The sequence below is a fragment of the Podarcis filfolensis genome, assembly GCF_964270895.1.
Source record: "Podarcis filfolensis genome assembly, chromosome: 1".
Classification (NCBI taxonomy): domain Eukaryota; kingdom Metazoa; phylum Chordata; class Lepidosauria; order Squamata; family Lacertidae; genus Podarcis; species Podarcis filfolensis.
In genome coordinates, this window is record NC_139604.1 from 44,549,803 (window position 1) to 44,565,731 (window position 15,929).

The window sequence follows — 15,929 nt, forward strand, 5'->3', positions numbered from 1 at the left end:
ATATGTGCAGGTGATAATTTTGAAAGAAACCAAAACGAGGAGCAAAACAGCTCTCAGAACCTGCACATCTGCTTCTTCATTTTAAGTCATAGTTTGGCTTATTCTTAGGTGTGAACCAGGTCACTGTCTGGATCCAGAGAAAGAAAGCGCTACATTGAAAGGTTTCAGTGAGACACTAAAACCAATTGTTCATACAAAGAGCATACAAAAACAGGTAAGGAATTTCTCAACGGCAAGTTTCCTTGCAAGTTTAAACTTCTGGCCTGCTCCATTAATACTGCCAATTTAGCCTAAGCAATAACTTGTTTCTGGAAAGATTCCTTAGAAAAACTATGGTTTTGTATTGGGGTGGTATTTCAACTGCTTCTCATTCAGGTGGCTTACTGAATCAGCACTTTTGCTTTAGCAGCACACAAGCCATGATCACAAGTTCCCTTTTGCTACCCACCAGTAGTAAGAAAGAAGGGAAAGACAGGGTGGGGGCTGAATTTTTAAGGGATGTAAGATTATTATGTCAAGAGCAGGCTGTTTGGGTGAGTATTAACAGGTGTACTACCTCCTAGATCAAGTGGGGGGGGGTAACTAATGAATATTTAAGGCAATAATATGACTTTAGTCAGTTCAACAGTAGAAGACAATAATCTAAAACATAAAATTCAGCTAGGCAAGTAACTTCCGCCACTTACATAAAATTTTATAACCTCAAACCAAAAGCATCAATCAAAGAATGTTATCTCCAACAGATAAACTGTAGGCTGAGATAAGTTCCCTTTTGAAAACTGGCGCTTCGTCAAAAAATACTTTCAAAGTTAGGGCCGAAGATAATTCCAGGTACTTCATTAAGCTGTGACACCACAACTCCACAGAACCTATTTCATAAAGTGTATATACCACTAGATCACAAGGAAAAACCTCACATGTCCTGTATTTCAGGATGGCTCTGCTCTCTAAAGCCACAGCTCTACAGCAGCCCTTTTTGACTGACTGACAACAGTGTAATGCCACAAGGTGATATTTACCTACGGTTACTTGTTCTTGTAAATGTCATGGAAACTGGTTCTTAGCTGCAGACCCAATTGATTTAAAGGCTTCATCAAAAGGTGTGGACTTTTGTGCATAATTAATTTAGGACTACATACCTTACTCCGAGTAAGAAAGAAAGACAGAGAAGCCATCTCCTTTTTTACCTTGATGCCACTCACAAGTTTAAGTCGCAACCTGTCTGCCTGCTTCAAGGATGAGCAAGAAACTTCAAACCTCCAAAATGGACCGTAAACACACCTCAAACAGAAACAGACTAAATACAAAGTGGCAGTTTGCAAACCTGTTATTACTTAGATCCAGAAAGGAACAGAAAGCTTGTTTTAATTCTAATGTTTTGTTTATTTCATCCAGGCTGTCTAGGCCAGGAAGAAATTTTACTATCAAAACATTAGTGTGCAAGAATTTGCCTTCCCAGCCAATTAGAGAAATTGTGATTATGAGATTAACATGAATTAAAAAAAACAACACCACACCTAGCAAACCTTCACAGAAACTCATTCTGTTCATCTTACAGTGGTTTCATTGACCATGCATTTTAGAGAGGTCTCTTATTTAAGTAAGAAAGCTTGGAGCAACATGAACTAATCAACTTATAGTACCGTCATATAACTATTATTTACTCTGATTGAAAAATGGAATTCTGCCAATTAAAACAATCAATGCCTTATCAGGAGAACTCCTTAAAAAAATATAGCTTGCCTATCCCACCAAAATCCCAGATCTAGGGTTTAAGCACCCAAGAAAGGCAAAAGCAATTATCTTTCATTGAACCAATTTCTGCTGGCAAACATATTTTTAGCTGCAAAAACGTACCGTATTTTTCGCTCTATAAGACACACCAGACCATAAGACGCACCTAGTTTTTGGAGGAGGAAAACAAGAAAAAAAATATTCTGAATCTCAGAAGCCAGAACAGCAAGAGGGATCGCTGTGCAGTGAAAGCAGCAATCCCTCTTGCTGTTCTGGCTTCTGGGATAGCTGTGCAGCCTGCATTCGCTCCATAAGACACACACACATTTCCCCTTACTTTTTAGGAGGGAAAAAGTGAGTCTTATAGAGCAAAAAATACGGTATATATCAGAAACTGAACCTGTTCTATGGACTGGTAAGGAAACAGACCTCAGGTCTGTAGTGTAACATATGCTGCCTATATGAGGCCCTGGCATCTTCAAATGAAGAGTCCTGAGTAGTATGCTAGGAAAGACGTGTATAGAAACCATCGAGCTACTAGGTATTAAAAATGATACTAGGTCATACTAACTTACACCAATGAGTCATGAGAGCGGTTTATTACATAACCAATAATAGGATCCTCCTGCATACTCCAAGTCTTGCACCACCTTAGTTTTCTTACAGAAGTGAAGAGCAATTTTGGAAATTACAAGGATGTGCTCCTAGCTAAATTTTAAAGTATTTATCAAACAATGCTTCTTTAGTGTTCTGATATGCTGCAAGAAAAAATAGGCACCCTAAAATTTTACACATGACCTTACTCTGGACTGAAATGTATTTAATGCATGCCTCCCTATAGGGAGAAAGAATAACAAGGATGCAGTGAAACTTAGAATCGTAGAGTTGGAAGGGACCCAAAGGTCATCTAGGCCAACTTCCTGCAATGCAGGAATCTCAGCTAAAACATCCACCCAACCTCTGTTTTAAAAACCTCCAAGGAAGAAGAGTCCACCAACTTCTGAAAAAGACTGTTTCATTGTTGAACAGCTCTTATGTCAGAAAGTTCTTCCTGATGTTTAGTCAGAATCTCTTTTTTTAAAAAAAACCTGAAGCCACTGGTCCAAGCATCCAGAGCAGAAGAAAACAAGCTTGCTCCATCTTCCATGTGACAGCCCTTTAGATATTTGAAGGTGGTTATCATATCTCCTCTCGGTCACCTCTTTTCCAAGCTAAACATGCCCAGCTCCTCAGCTGTTCCTCATAAGGCTGCTTTTCAGACTCTTGATCACCCTCCTCTGCACACATTTCAGTTACCGTGTTCAGCCCACGGCATTATCCTGATCCACCAAGCTTGCAACTCTATCTAACAAGAAATTAGATTTGTCTGGCAGGACTTGTTTTTGGGAAACCAATGCTGGGTCTTAGTAATCACAGCATCCTTTTCTAAGTGCTCACAGACCAAGCGCTTAATTATGTGTTCTAGGACCTTTCCTGGCATCAACATCAAACTGACTGGTCAGTAGTTACCTGGGTCTTCATGAAATCATCATTAGAATCTACACAGTACAGTGGTACCTCGGGTTACATACGCTTCAGGTTACATACGCTTCAGGTTACAGACTCCGCTAACCCAGAAATATTACCTCAGGTTAAGAACTTTGCTTCAGGTTAAGAACAGTTTCAGGTTAAGAATGGACCTCTGGAACGAAGTAAGTGCTTAACCCGAGGTACCACTGTATATTACAGTGGTGCCTCGCAAGACGAAAATAATCTGTTCCGCGAGTCTCTTTGTCTAGCGGTTTTTTCGTCTTGCAAAGCAACCCTATTAGCGGCTTAGCGGATTAGCGCTATTAGCGGCTTAGCGGCTTAGAAAAAAGGGGGGGAAAGCGAAAAAAATCGCAAGACTCGCAAGACGTTTTCGTCTTGCGAAGCAAGCCCATAGGGAAATTCGTCTTGCGAAGCGCATCGAAAAACGGAAAACCCTTTCGTCTAGCGGGTTTTTCGTCTTGTGAGGCATTCATCTTGCGGGGCACCACTGTATTTACTTGCGCTTCCATGGTAAAATCTGAGCTGTGCGAATTTAAGGAAGTTACCACTACCAAACAAATAGATTACTGCTACCCAAAAAGAAAGGGATGCGGGTGGCGCTGTGGTCTAAACTACAGAGCCTAGGGCTTGCTGATCGGAAGGTCAGCAGTTCGAATCCCCGCGATGGGGTGAGCACCCATTGTTCAGTCCCAGCTCCTGCCCACCTAGCAGTTGAAAAGCACGTCTGTGGACAAACGCCGGCTCCCTCGGCCAGTAAAGCGAGATGAGCACGCAACCCCAGAGTCGTTTATGACTGGACCTAACGGACAGGGGTACCTTTATCTTTAACCAAAAAACTAGCAGTTTGCCAGGACACAAAACCAGTAGGAACTGGATAGCCTTTTAAGATTGCTCTCTTCAAAAATTGGAAATGTCTATTTAGAAAGCCTTTTCCAAACTTCTGACAGCAGAGGCACACTGACCTACCCCTGAATTAAACTGGGAGGAGCACATCAGTCTTAAAACCCCATTCGTTTACCTTTAGGGTGTAAGTGTAAGAGAGAAATCCACCCTTAGAAGAGCGTATCCATGCTTTCTGCATGAAGTCACTGATCATTCTGACATGTTTCCTGACTGAACACTGACTCATGTAAAACCACCTCTCTTGCCTCTTGCCATAGCCTTTTGGTTGGACCTAGGCCAGCACCAGCAGCTCCTCATATGCTGAGTAAAGGTGGCCAGGGAGAACATGTGGTTTCGAATTTCATAGAATCAGATCAGTTTGGCCTTTTAAAAACAAACCAACAAAAATAAACAAACTATTTCTCATGCCCAGCAGATGCTAGCTAATTTATTTTAGTTTATTTATTACACTTTATCCCATTGTTACTTCAGGGAGATCAAGGCAGTTTACATTTTTTTAGCCCCCACCCTCACAACAAAAGCTCTCTGGTAGCTTAGGCTGAGAAAGTTTGGCTTACCCAAGGTCACTTAGACACCTTCCATGACTGAGTGGAGATTTGAACCCAGGTATTCTACATAGAGAAACTTTTAAGAACAGCAGCATGGTTAATCATTTGCAAGTGGTCACAACTGACAGCTAGCAAGACTGTGAGCCAACCAACATAATTACAGGTGGAAGGCATAGCAAACAATCAGGTGGCAGGCAATTATTTCATAGCATACGAGTATGAAAACAATTTTCTTCGTGAACTCTGTTGACTTCTGTTCTTAACAAGCTGGTGTCTATAGAGTCTTTTCTGCTTCATGTAGTTGTTCAAGTCAACCAAGCAGGAAAATTAACTTGTTTCATTGATCCCTACAGAAATCCTCTTGAAAGAACACAAGTCATGGACCATTAACCAGACAGCTTTTCCACTTCTGCAAGGAAAGGATGGGATTTGGGGAACTGGGGAAGCTACAGGTATAACTAGCTGCTCCTGCCTACTTGATTTGCAGCTTGAGAGAAGGGAGACTGTTCCAGGAATTTGGCCGAGTGCCTTGAAATTATGACTCACAGCAACCTTCTCTATTCCTTTCATCCTCTGAATATAAATTATCATCCCCAAGTTGTGTGACAAAGGTGTATTGAAGTCAACATGATCAGTCAGCTATTTAAAAGTATTGATTTGTTCCTGCCCTTTCTGGGTCAACTCTGGATGATTTCAGATAACAAAAAACAATGCAGTAGGCATCTAAAAGCCTGCCACATAGTGCCTGCCACTACATTGAAAGTGACTGACAGAAGCCTTCAACCACACAATTAAGCCCAGTAGGGTGATTTTATTGTTTTTAGAGTTTGCTGAAATGTTACTGTTTTTAGAACTTTGCTGAAATGATTTTTTTTTTAAGAACAGGGATTTTTTTTAGAACACGGAAAATTCCCTTTTAAAGCTCTGTAGCTATATAGCCACACTAGCTTAAGAAATGGAACTGTTGTTTAGCATCAACACACATGCTACTGCAGGACTTTCTGCTTATTAATTTCTCCCACTGACAATTTGTGAGTAGTTTACCAACCATACCAGCATGATCAGAGGGCGCTCTGTTAGAAGAATGCTTAGCCACTTTTTGACTCACTTTGTATAGGATGGTGCTGGCCTTGGATGATGTAATCTGTTCCAATAATAAATTTGTTTCATTAACAGATGAACTGGAAAGGACCTTCACAGCTGAATTTGAGAGCCAGCAAATGAAGATGCTCTCTGATGCTCTGTGAAACAATGGAGCTTGTGTTGAGCTGACAGCTGCTTGGAAAACATGTGTATTATAGCTACATTACAACAACTGCTACTCTGAATTATTCGGAAAATGGGTGGGGATGATACTCTCTCCCCCCAACATCACTGCATCGACAAGGGATTTTCAGAAGGAAATAAAACTGGCAAAGCTAATTGAGCCACTGAAACTGCTACATTTTTCTCCAACTCCAACAGGATTGAAAGAAATCGAAGACAAAGTTTAATTATAGTTGGATACACATTTTATTGAAAACTCTTATAATTCTGAACAAAATATGAGGCACAGCAATACATTCTCATATAAAAAGCAAGATCTATAGAATGCCTGCTTAGTTTGAGAAAGTGAAAACAAGCAGGTTCATGTGTCTGCATCAGGGATTCAGCATGTGCTGGGGTGCGGGGAGAAGCAGAGAAAGAATAGAATAGGTGCTGCAAGCACCAACCTGTCTGCTGAAAGGAAACGATGTATGATTATCAAAAAAATAAATAAATTATTACACTGAAGTCTCAACAATGCAACTTTTGTATGCAGTTTTCCAGGGTGAATATTTTCCAGATAATCTCCAAGAGATGTGAAAATGGGTCTGGTCAAATGGTTCAAGCAGTTTTCCTTCATATGAGGAAAACACCGACAGCATTAGGACTGCTATTTCTATGTATAGTGCCTACGACATGAAATGAGTGCTGTAGAAGTTTATAGAAAGTCTCAACAAAAGATAGCACTTAAGTATGAGTTCTATGCATACCTGCATAGGTGACTGAAAGGAGTCTTCCTCAACCTGGTGCCTGCCCCTCCAGTTACAGGACTCCTAGCTCCATCATTTCTGACTGTTGTCCATATTGGCAGGGGCTAATGGAAATTAAGAGTTCAACTAGTTTTGGAGGGTACCAGGTTGAGAAGCCTGGGTTAAAGAGTTAGACCTGATTTAAGTCACCTGTTACTGGATATTATCTACCAGTAAACAAAGTATGGTCATTTGACCTTTTGATCCATCCGTTGATGGGCAATATTATTGATGGGACTTACAACTGCCTCTTTTTTTCTTCCTCCAATATAACGTAACTTGGCCCAGGGTTATGGGCTAAACAGTATGCAATATTTAATAGCAACACATAGAAGTGAGCAGGGCTCAAAAATGTCTAAAAGAAGGTTTCAAGGAAAAAAGTAACAGTGGCTTTATTCCAGGTAGCATGAAAGCATTTTGTACAGCACACGCACAAAATTAAGTTTCATTAAATCACCTATCACATCACGTAGTAGGCAACTGATAGACCACCACCCTGACAAATACAGTTCCATGGCAATGAAACAAGCCCTTCTGAATCTAGCTATTGCCTTCAGTCACCAGTCTTACTAAAACTTGATCCTCCCACCCGGTAGAGATATGATTCTCAGATTGCAAGATGAGCCAATTTTCCCACATAATCACCCTCTCAAACAATGAAGAAAGAGTGGTAACCAATTAAACCAATTAAAATAATTTAACATTGACAACTAATAGAGATGCTATTTGTAAGCAATTCACACACATATATTATGTTCATATATGCACTGCCATAGAAATCGCCCTACTGCTCAACGAAGAAACCAAGTAAGAAACTCTCCTTTCTTACAAATGGTTAGATGAACACGCACTGGGTCCTACCCAACTTTGGAGGGGGCCCAGCACACACATGTGATGTCACGTGGTAGGAGGCGGCCCAATGCGGCCAGCCGCAGCCATGGGGAGGCCCGCCATGGCCCGCCACAGCCTCAAAAATGCCTGTCGGAACCTTGGGAGGGTCCGCCAGGGCCTGCTGCAGCTGCAGGAAGATCCAATGGGCCCCACTGTGACTGCAGAATGCTGAGGGGGCTCAGCTCTCTCCTTGAAAATTTTGAGGCAGGCTCAGCCCCCTGCCCCAAATTTTTGGGTGGCCTGCCTCCCCCCCCGATGGCTCCCCTGAATAAATGCTGACTGGCTTGCCTGCTAACCTAAGGTTACCAGATTTTTTTCAATGAATCCAGGGACACTTTAAATAAATAAATAAATAAATACTACACTTCTAGGACGTTGATGCTGCAGCGGTGGCAGTGGCAGAGGGGCGGCCGCCGCCTTGACCTCAAGCGCCACGTTTCCCCTTCCTCCGAGGCTTCTATCTCCTTTCTCCATGAGCCTGGGCAGGCCCTGAGTTGTTGGTTCTTCGGTGGTGGTGAGGAAGCAGTGTGTGGTGGGTCAGGCATGGAAGGCGGAGGAAGGCCAAGAGCGGCGGCAGCGAGGCTCGGGCAGCACGATGCCTCCCTTCCCATCGGAGCAGCCCCAATCCCATTCCTACTTGCGTGCAAGCAGGAGGGGATGGCGATCCCTCAGCTGGGAAGGGAGGTTTTGCACGGGTCTATGGAGCAGCCCCAATCCCAACTCCTACTTGCGTGCAAGCAGGAGGGGGCAGGGATCTCTCAGTTAAGCAGTGTGATGCCTCCCTTCCCCTCAGAGCAGCTCCATTCCCATTCCTACTTGTGTGCAAGAAGGAGGGGGTGGGGATTCCTCAGCTGGGAAGGGAGGCTTCCTGTTGCCTAAGAGATCCCTGCCCCCTCCTGCTTGCACGCAAACTTTGCACGCAATGTGAAGGCTCCCTTCACAGCTGAGAGATCCCCACCCCGCTCCTGCTTGCACACAAGTAGGAGTTGGGAGGCTGCTCCGATAGGCAGCATGAAGCCTTCCTTCGCAGCTTAGTTGCTGGGGTCAGGGAAGGTGGAGGCAGCCCGGAAGCTGCATCTTAGAGCCCCTGCACCACCATCATATGGGGACTTCCAAGCAGCTCCTGAAGCCAGCCAGAGGCAACTGCTCCGGGCTGCTGAAACTGCCACTGCTGCGTTTCCTGGGGCATTAGATGAAATCTGGGGACATTCTGGGGATGAAATTTGTCCAGGGACTGTCCCTGGGAAACGGGGACATCTGGTAACCCTATGCTAACCTCCTCTGATTAGATTTCTGAGAACATTCATTATGGATAAAGTCAGTTCCACATGTACCTCTAACATTTATTGCTTTTTAAAATCAGAGTAGAAAATCAGTTATTTGGTACAGTGGTTAAAATGCTATCATTTTAACAAAAAAGATAATTAAGGTGATTTTAAATTATTTTGAAACTGTGTACAATGAATTAAATCTATACAAACCTATTTATTTAGAAAGTACACTTAAGATTATTTTCAAATCAGCAGCTTGGACTCCAAAGCTGCTATGTGTTGAAAATACCATTACAATACAAAGTCAGTCTTCTAATCAGTGAAGTCCCTCTGCTGGTAGCACTTTCTCTCTGGACCAACCGGGAAGCAGAGTGGTGTGATAATGTTCGGGTTCCGAAGTTACAGCTGCCCCCAGCCATAGTTCCTTACTGAAGACTCACAGGGCGTGGGGCAGAGCCAGTGGATGTGCTAAATCCATGTGTGCAGGGCCTTCTAAAAAGTAGTCCAACAAATCAACCCAAAAGTCACGTGCGCACACACTTTTTCGAGTTCCTCTGAACTCTTCATCAGGCTATATGGTAAAAAAAACAAAAACAAAAAAAAAAACAAAAACACAAAGGGGAGAGAGAAAAGAGGCTGTTGTTCAAGCCATCTGGGTGTGCATGTGGTAGGAGTCTTTAGTTTGAGGAAGATGTAGCAAAACTCAAAGAGATACTTTTAACTTCAGGATACTCTACAATGATGATATTATTGCACCAAATGGAGTATAACATCCACCTGTGATTATTCAACTGTCTTAAAGAAACCTGTTAAAGAAGTTTCCTCAATTTCTTGTTATATGTAATATTTAATATCTATTAATAGGCTCGCCCAAATTAAATCATTTCTTTTTGTCTATCAGATACCAAGACTTAATTAGCAAATAACCTTCTACATGCACTGAAGCAAGAAGATTTGTGTATTAACCCTTACGTTTCATTCCAAAGAACATACAATTTTGACAAAATGCACAAAAACTGCTACAGTAAAAAATGGATAGCTTACACCAATATTCAGCTTGCAATTGTTGGCTTGTGAATTAAATATGCATACTTGAGGTTTATACTGGCACCAAGAGGAAGACAGAAAATACAAACACACCCTTCTTGTAACCAGGGTGTGAAAGGGGCCCAGTTAATCTCTCTTTGATTCAGAAGGTAACCAACTTTGTGCTCTTTAGCGTCCTACTTCTCAAACCCACAGAACACTAAGGTAAGTTTAAAAAGAAAAAACAACCCTGCACAGGTTAAACTTATTGTAAATTGCCACATTATTTTCTGAATCAATTGGCAGTTTAACGATGCTCCTACAAATAAAATAAACAAAACTTCTAATGGTGAATCTCATTTGATCTCGTGTGTTGTTGTTTTTTTGGTAACCCATTGTTTTCTCAGCTGGGAGTTATTTGTGAAACTTTGGTTCTTTACAAGACTTTTTTTCCTTCCTTATTTTTACATGCTTCTTTGCACCACTTTTCAAAGTCAAGGACACTCAAAATAATAAAAAGGATGCCTACACCTGGTTTAACATCAATGACCTTTAACATTAACTACATTTTATCAGTTTGCCTTACTGCAAACTGTCCATAAAGCAAGTGTGGGGAAGCTTTTTCAATCTGAGGGGCATATTCCCTCATAAGGAACTCTACAGGAGCCACATATGTATGTTGGGCAGGGTCAGGGACAAAAGTGGACAGGGAAAATGGGTAGGACACCTACCGTTGTACAGCAGGAAAAAGAGAAGAGTGCTAAGTTCTTACTTAATATAAGGCAGGGTTATTCACTTTTGCAGACCCAGAACAAGAGACTATTTATTGATGAACACGGCAAAACGAAACATCACAAGGAAAATGAAAGTGACCACAAGAACAAGCTAAAGGATGGAGTCTTGGCTCCACTCCATAAGAATACCATGACAATATTTAACGCTATCATTCTACACAGTGATTTCCACATATACACCCACCCTTTTCTATCCAGACAAACAAGAGACATTTATCACAGTTCAGCCAGAGAAAAACACTTAAGGAGAGCACAAAGAAAGGCCAGTGGTCTAGGAAAGAGTCCTATCGGGCTGGAGAGAGAAGGCTGGAGGTTCTCTACAGCTGACATAAAAGTATGCCTCTTTTAAAGACTTTTTATGCTATTCTTTCCCATGTCAACCCATTCTTAGTGCTACACATCCTGTAACTACACCCACCTGACAAAGGAAAGAACTACATTTTGCAAAAAGAAAACCCCCCAAAGGACTGCAGAACTACCTGTAGCATGTGGTTTTCCCCCTATGAAAGCATCACAATGCCTACTATTGGTTGGTAAGACAGGGTTTCACCAGACCACGCATCTGAGTAATTCCAGTTGCTTCCTCATAGCTATCATTCAGGAAGCACAAGGAAACCTGAGGAACTTGTTCAACTATCTTAATCTCCACCATCTTTCCCTTGCCATGCAGAATTTCAAAAGAGCCAATTTGAACACACATTTATATTCTCTGCTTTATGGTTCAACTGGAAAACTAAAATGTGAATCCTTCAGTTCCCTGACATTTCCTCGTAGGATAATACTGTGGTGCAAATCATACCAGTGCAGGAAGGAATTTGAATCAGAAATATATTAATTTTCTTGTCAGTATTTGACCACTTCCTTAACACACAGACACACACATCTGGCACTCCTAGCATTGCTACTCTCTGGTATTTGACAGATCAGTTCTCAGAAACCCTTGAGCAACAGCCTTCATTCACAATAGCTTCTTGTATGTGACATAACTATGGCTGTAACTAGAGGTCCCAAATAAAGCCTGTTGTGAGCAAGACTGCAAGAAAGCGACATATTATGTGTGAGAGAACACTATTAACAGCACCTCATTAGAATATATTATGCTCGTAACCTACATATTAAGTTTTTGCATCACACAAATAATGTTCAGAATAGGGAACTTTTCTTTCAAATTTAAGGAACAAGTGGCAAACCTCATTCTAACTGCCAGGGTGCAGCGCCCACCTCTCAAAAGTGGGCCTTTGAAGCTTAAGAACAGGTAGGCTGCTAGCCAGTAACCTAAGTTGCATTCAGTCACAAAAGTTTATGCTGTTACCATTAGTGTATAAAACCTTTAATGACTTATAACCAGCTTATTTAAGGCAGGCATCCCCAAACGTGGCCCTCCAGATGTTTTGGGACTACAACTCCCATCATCCCTAGCTAACAGGACCAGTGGTCAGGGATGATGGGAATTGTAGTCCCAAAAATATATGGAGGGCTGAGTTTGGGGATACCTGAATTAAGGGATCACTTAACACACATGTGCCTTCTTGATCACTTCAGTCTGTGGAACTTGCACACACAATGTTTGTTCTGCACTTGTGAGGAGTCATTCCTTCGGTGTGGCACTTCCTATACTCTGGAACTCCGTGCCTATTGAGGCCAGGCAGGCACCTTTATTATGCTGTTCCTGCCTGTTTCAGCAACCTATACAGACATGTGATTTGGTTACATCTGCTTTTAAATTTGATGTTTTACCAAGTTTATTGTTTTTACGTGCTTTTAAATGTGTTTATTTTATTTTTAACTGTATTGTATCACTGATGCGTTTGCTACCCTGGGCTCCTTCAGGAGGAAGCATGGGATATAAATCCAATTAATTAATTAATCACACAGAGAGGGGGATTGTTTCTAAATGGCATATCTTGGTCATTTTACAGGGCTGCTATGGAAACAGTTGCTTAAGAGATGCATTTACAGAAATAGAACAAATTATACAAGTTATTTTGTGTATTTATTGCAGTAAGTGAATCACTACAGTTCTTTCAACCCTGGCAGGGTTATGCTAGAATTGCTTATTATTTGCTCTCACCTCTCTCCCACAATCACCTGCAGTGCTCCGCTGCTGAGAGCAGTGCACAGATAATGTGGCATGCCTTCGCCTTTGGCAGCTGTGGGAAGCCCTGGGCATCAATTAGAAAACCGCATGCACAGTTTCCAGGAAGGACAAAACTAAGATGTTATTATAGTTAAGGCTGTGTGTTGATCCCAGATCTCTTGGAGGGTAGTTATTATGCCTCTTCTGATTAAAGACACCACACACAATTCCATTTGGAAAACCTGTGATTCAGGACAGGCTAAGGTCTAGTTCTCACTGAAATGATAGGTCTGTGTCTGGGAAGTACCACTACTGGTGGGGGCTCACATGATTTCAGTGTTCTTCCACTGGCATAGAAAACTGGCATCTCAGGTAAAGCATTCTAGCCTACATTTCTCCCAGCCTGGTCAACTGTTTATGAACAGGATTTTTTTAAAAAGTGATGACCATTCAATCATAAAAGCTTCCCCATCTGCAGTGGTGTTGCTTAGACACATTCACCACCTTAGAAAAAGCAAGTGGGACAAAAATCTAGGGACTTAAAGAAATACTTAGCTTGGTTCATTTCATGGCTGCCCAATGACACGTGAAAGCTGCTCAACAGCATAATATAGACTGTCCTTAGCTTCAGAATTTGGAGGAATTCTGTACCCTACCTATAACCCTAAGTTTCTCCTTATATACAATGCCCTCCAAGTTTTTTCTCTCGTGTGTCAGACCCTGTGGTTTAGGGACAAACACATTATGTAAGGTTCTGCAATTTACTGATACAGTGGTACCTTGGGTTAAGAACTTAATTCGTTCCAGAGGTCCATTCTTAACCTGAAACTGTTCTTAACCTGAAGCACCACTTTAGCTAATAGGGCCTCCTGCTGCCGCTGCGCCGCCGCTGCATGATTTCTGTTCTCATCCTGAAGCAAAGTTCTTAACCCAAGGTACTATTTCTGGGTTAGCGGAGTCTGTAACCTGAAGCATATGTAACCTGAAGCATGTGTAACCCGAGGTACCACTGTAGATCCAAATCTTAGATTTCCTGTACTAAATTCACTTTCCCTATCTACTGGCCACTAAAAGTCTATTGCTTAGGTATCTTAAGCTGCTAATGCATTTCACACACTTTCCCACAGGCTTCGGTCACCAACATAGCTCAGAACTTTCTCCTACTCAAACTTTTTGAGCTTTCATAGCTTGTTTAAACAACACAGCACTGCAGTACCTTATCAGTATTGTACTTTGCACTGAGCAGCACATAGCAAATAATCATGTTCATTGCCCCCTTTTCTTCTTAAATTTAAACCCTCTGATGAACTGCGCGAATCCCTCAGGACACCCGTCCTAAACATTAAAGGAAAATATTACAAAGAATCAATTGCCATTTAACCAGTTGGCATGTTATGTCCAAATTTTCAACTTAGCCATGAACTGGGCAACCCAGTAAATGTTACCACCTCAGCTTCCACATTTATAGCTTGGAAATTATATTACTATGATGACATTAAGTATCTGATCACTTTAAATGATCAGTTGATTTAAGTAAATTGTTCATTCACTTCAGCAGAGTTTTTAGGAAGTGTGCAACTGCTACTGTGCAAATCATGCATTTCCAAACATGCCTGAAGAGCAAAGGAAAATGCCAGGGAAAGGTGAGGGGGAACCTAGACTTGGCAGGTAAAGGATTTTTTTCAGTTTGCATTGCAAAATTTTCTGATGCCCTAGAGCAGTGTTTCCAAATGTATAGTACGCATACCTCCAGGGGTATGTGAAAATATTTCAATGGGACATGGCAGATTCTTTTTTTTTTACTTTATCATAAATAAAATACAGTGGTACCTCGGGTTAGGTATTTAATTCATTCCGGAGGTCCGTTCTTAACCTGAAACTGTTCTTAATCTAAAGCACCACTTTAGCTAATGTGGCCTCCTGCTGCCGCTGCACTGCCGGAGCACAATTTCTGTTCTCATCCTGAAGCAAAGTTCTTAACCCGAGGTACTATTTCTGGGTTAGCGGAGTCTGTAACCTTAAGTGTATGTAATCCGAGGTACCACTGTAGTAATATTAGGACTACCCACAAATTATCTTCACCTGGGAAAGGGTATGCTAGTAGAAATGAATTCTCAAAAGGAATATACAATTAATTTAAGTGCCCTAAAGAGTGGTTTTATTTAGCTTGCCTAATATTGTATTTCCAATTGGCATTACTTGCTATTATTAATGAACTTACAAATCCATTGTGATTTAGTAAAGATTACAGCTCAAACCTGGCTAAAATACAACTTTGTCTACTATCGCTATCTGCTGTCTATCATCCCTGACCACTGGCCACTCTGACTGGGGCTGATAAGAGCTGTAGCCCTACATTTGGAGGGCCACAGATTTCTCATCCCTGGATTAGAGTATTAGACTAGGTCTGGGAGGTTAAAATCTCACTGAGTGATAGGAGGACAGTTACCATCTCTCAGCCTAACCTATTTGCGTGGCGAGGCCCCGGGCCCCACAGTTCCCCCAGAAATAAACACATAGACATGCATATGTTGGGTTAATGGGATAAATAAGGCCACAACTTTATTGGTTACAGATGTGAGCAGTTTGGCTTAGGCAATTGGGTGAAGCAAGACTTTATCCTGACTCCTACAGGAAGTCTAAAAAGGTCAACCACTGATGGGGGGAGCCCTATGATATACATCAATTAAGAGAACTCCCAGGGTTACTGATGGGGTCCTGGCATGGCCCTAGCCCACACTCAGGCTTCGGACAGGAACTACACCCCCGGATCCCTTTAACTGGATACCCTTAACGTGGAGGGGCAGGCACGAGGCAACAACTGCCCCTCCCATGACAAGGCTTAGGTAAAGGTAAAGGGACCCCAGTCGTGGCCGACTCTGGGGTTGCAGCGCTCATCTCGCTTTATTGGCCGAGGGAGCTGGCGTACAGCTTCCGGGCATGACTAAGCCACTTCTGGCAAACCAGAGCAGTGCACGGAAACGCTGTTTACCTTCCCGCCGGAGCGGTACCTATTTATCTACTTGCACTTTGACATGCTTTCAAACTGCTAGGTTGGCAGGATGCCTAATCTTACAAAGTTGTGATGATTGCTACTAGGT

General features: G+C 42.1%; 1 protein-coding gene across 27 annotated transcripts in view; it reads right to left on the bottom strand.

Moving 5' to 3' along the window:
- The window catches only part of KALRN (kalirin RhoGEF kinase), a 512,792-nt gene that overhangs the window by 54,631 nt on the left and 442,232 nt on the right, over nt 1–15,929 (bottom strand). Inside the window, exon 36 of one of the 27 annotated variants that reach the window (XM_083583663.1) lies at nt 9,126–9,502. The exons of the other annotated variants lie outside the window; for them this stretch is intronic. Within the exon in view, the coding sequence (XP_083439789.1) occupies nt 9,498–9,502 (5 nt within the window). The 3' untranslated portion in view covers nt 9,126–9,497. Of the gene's footprint in view, nt 1–9,125; nt 9,503–15,929 lie in introns of those variants that run through there. 27 annotated transcript variants of the gene reach the window in all.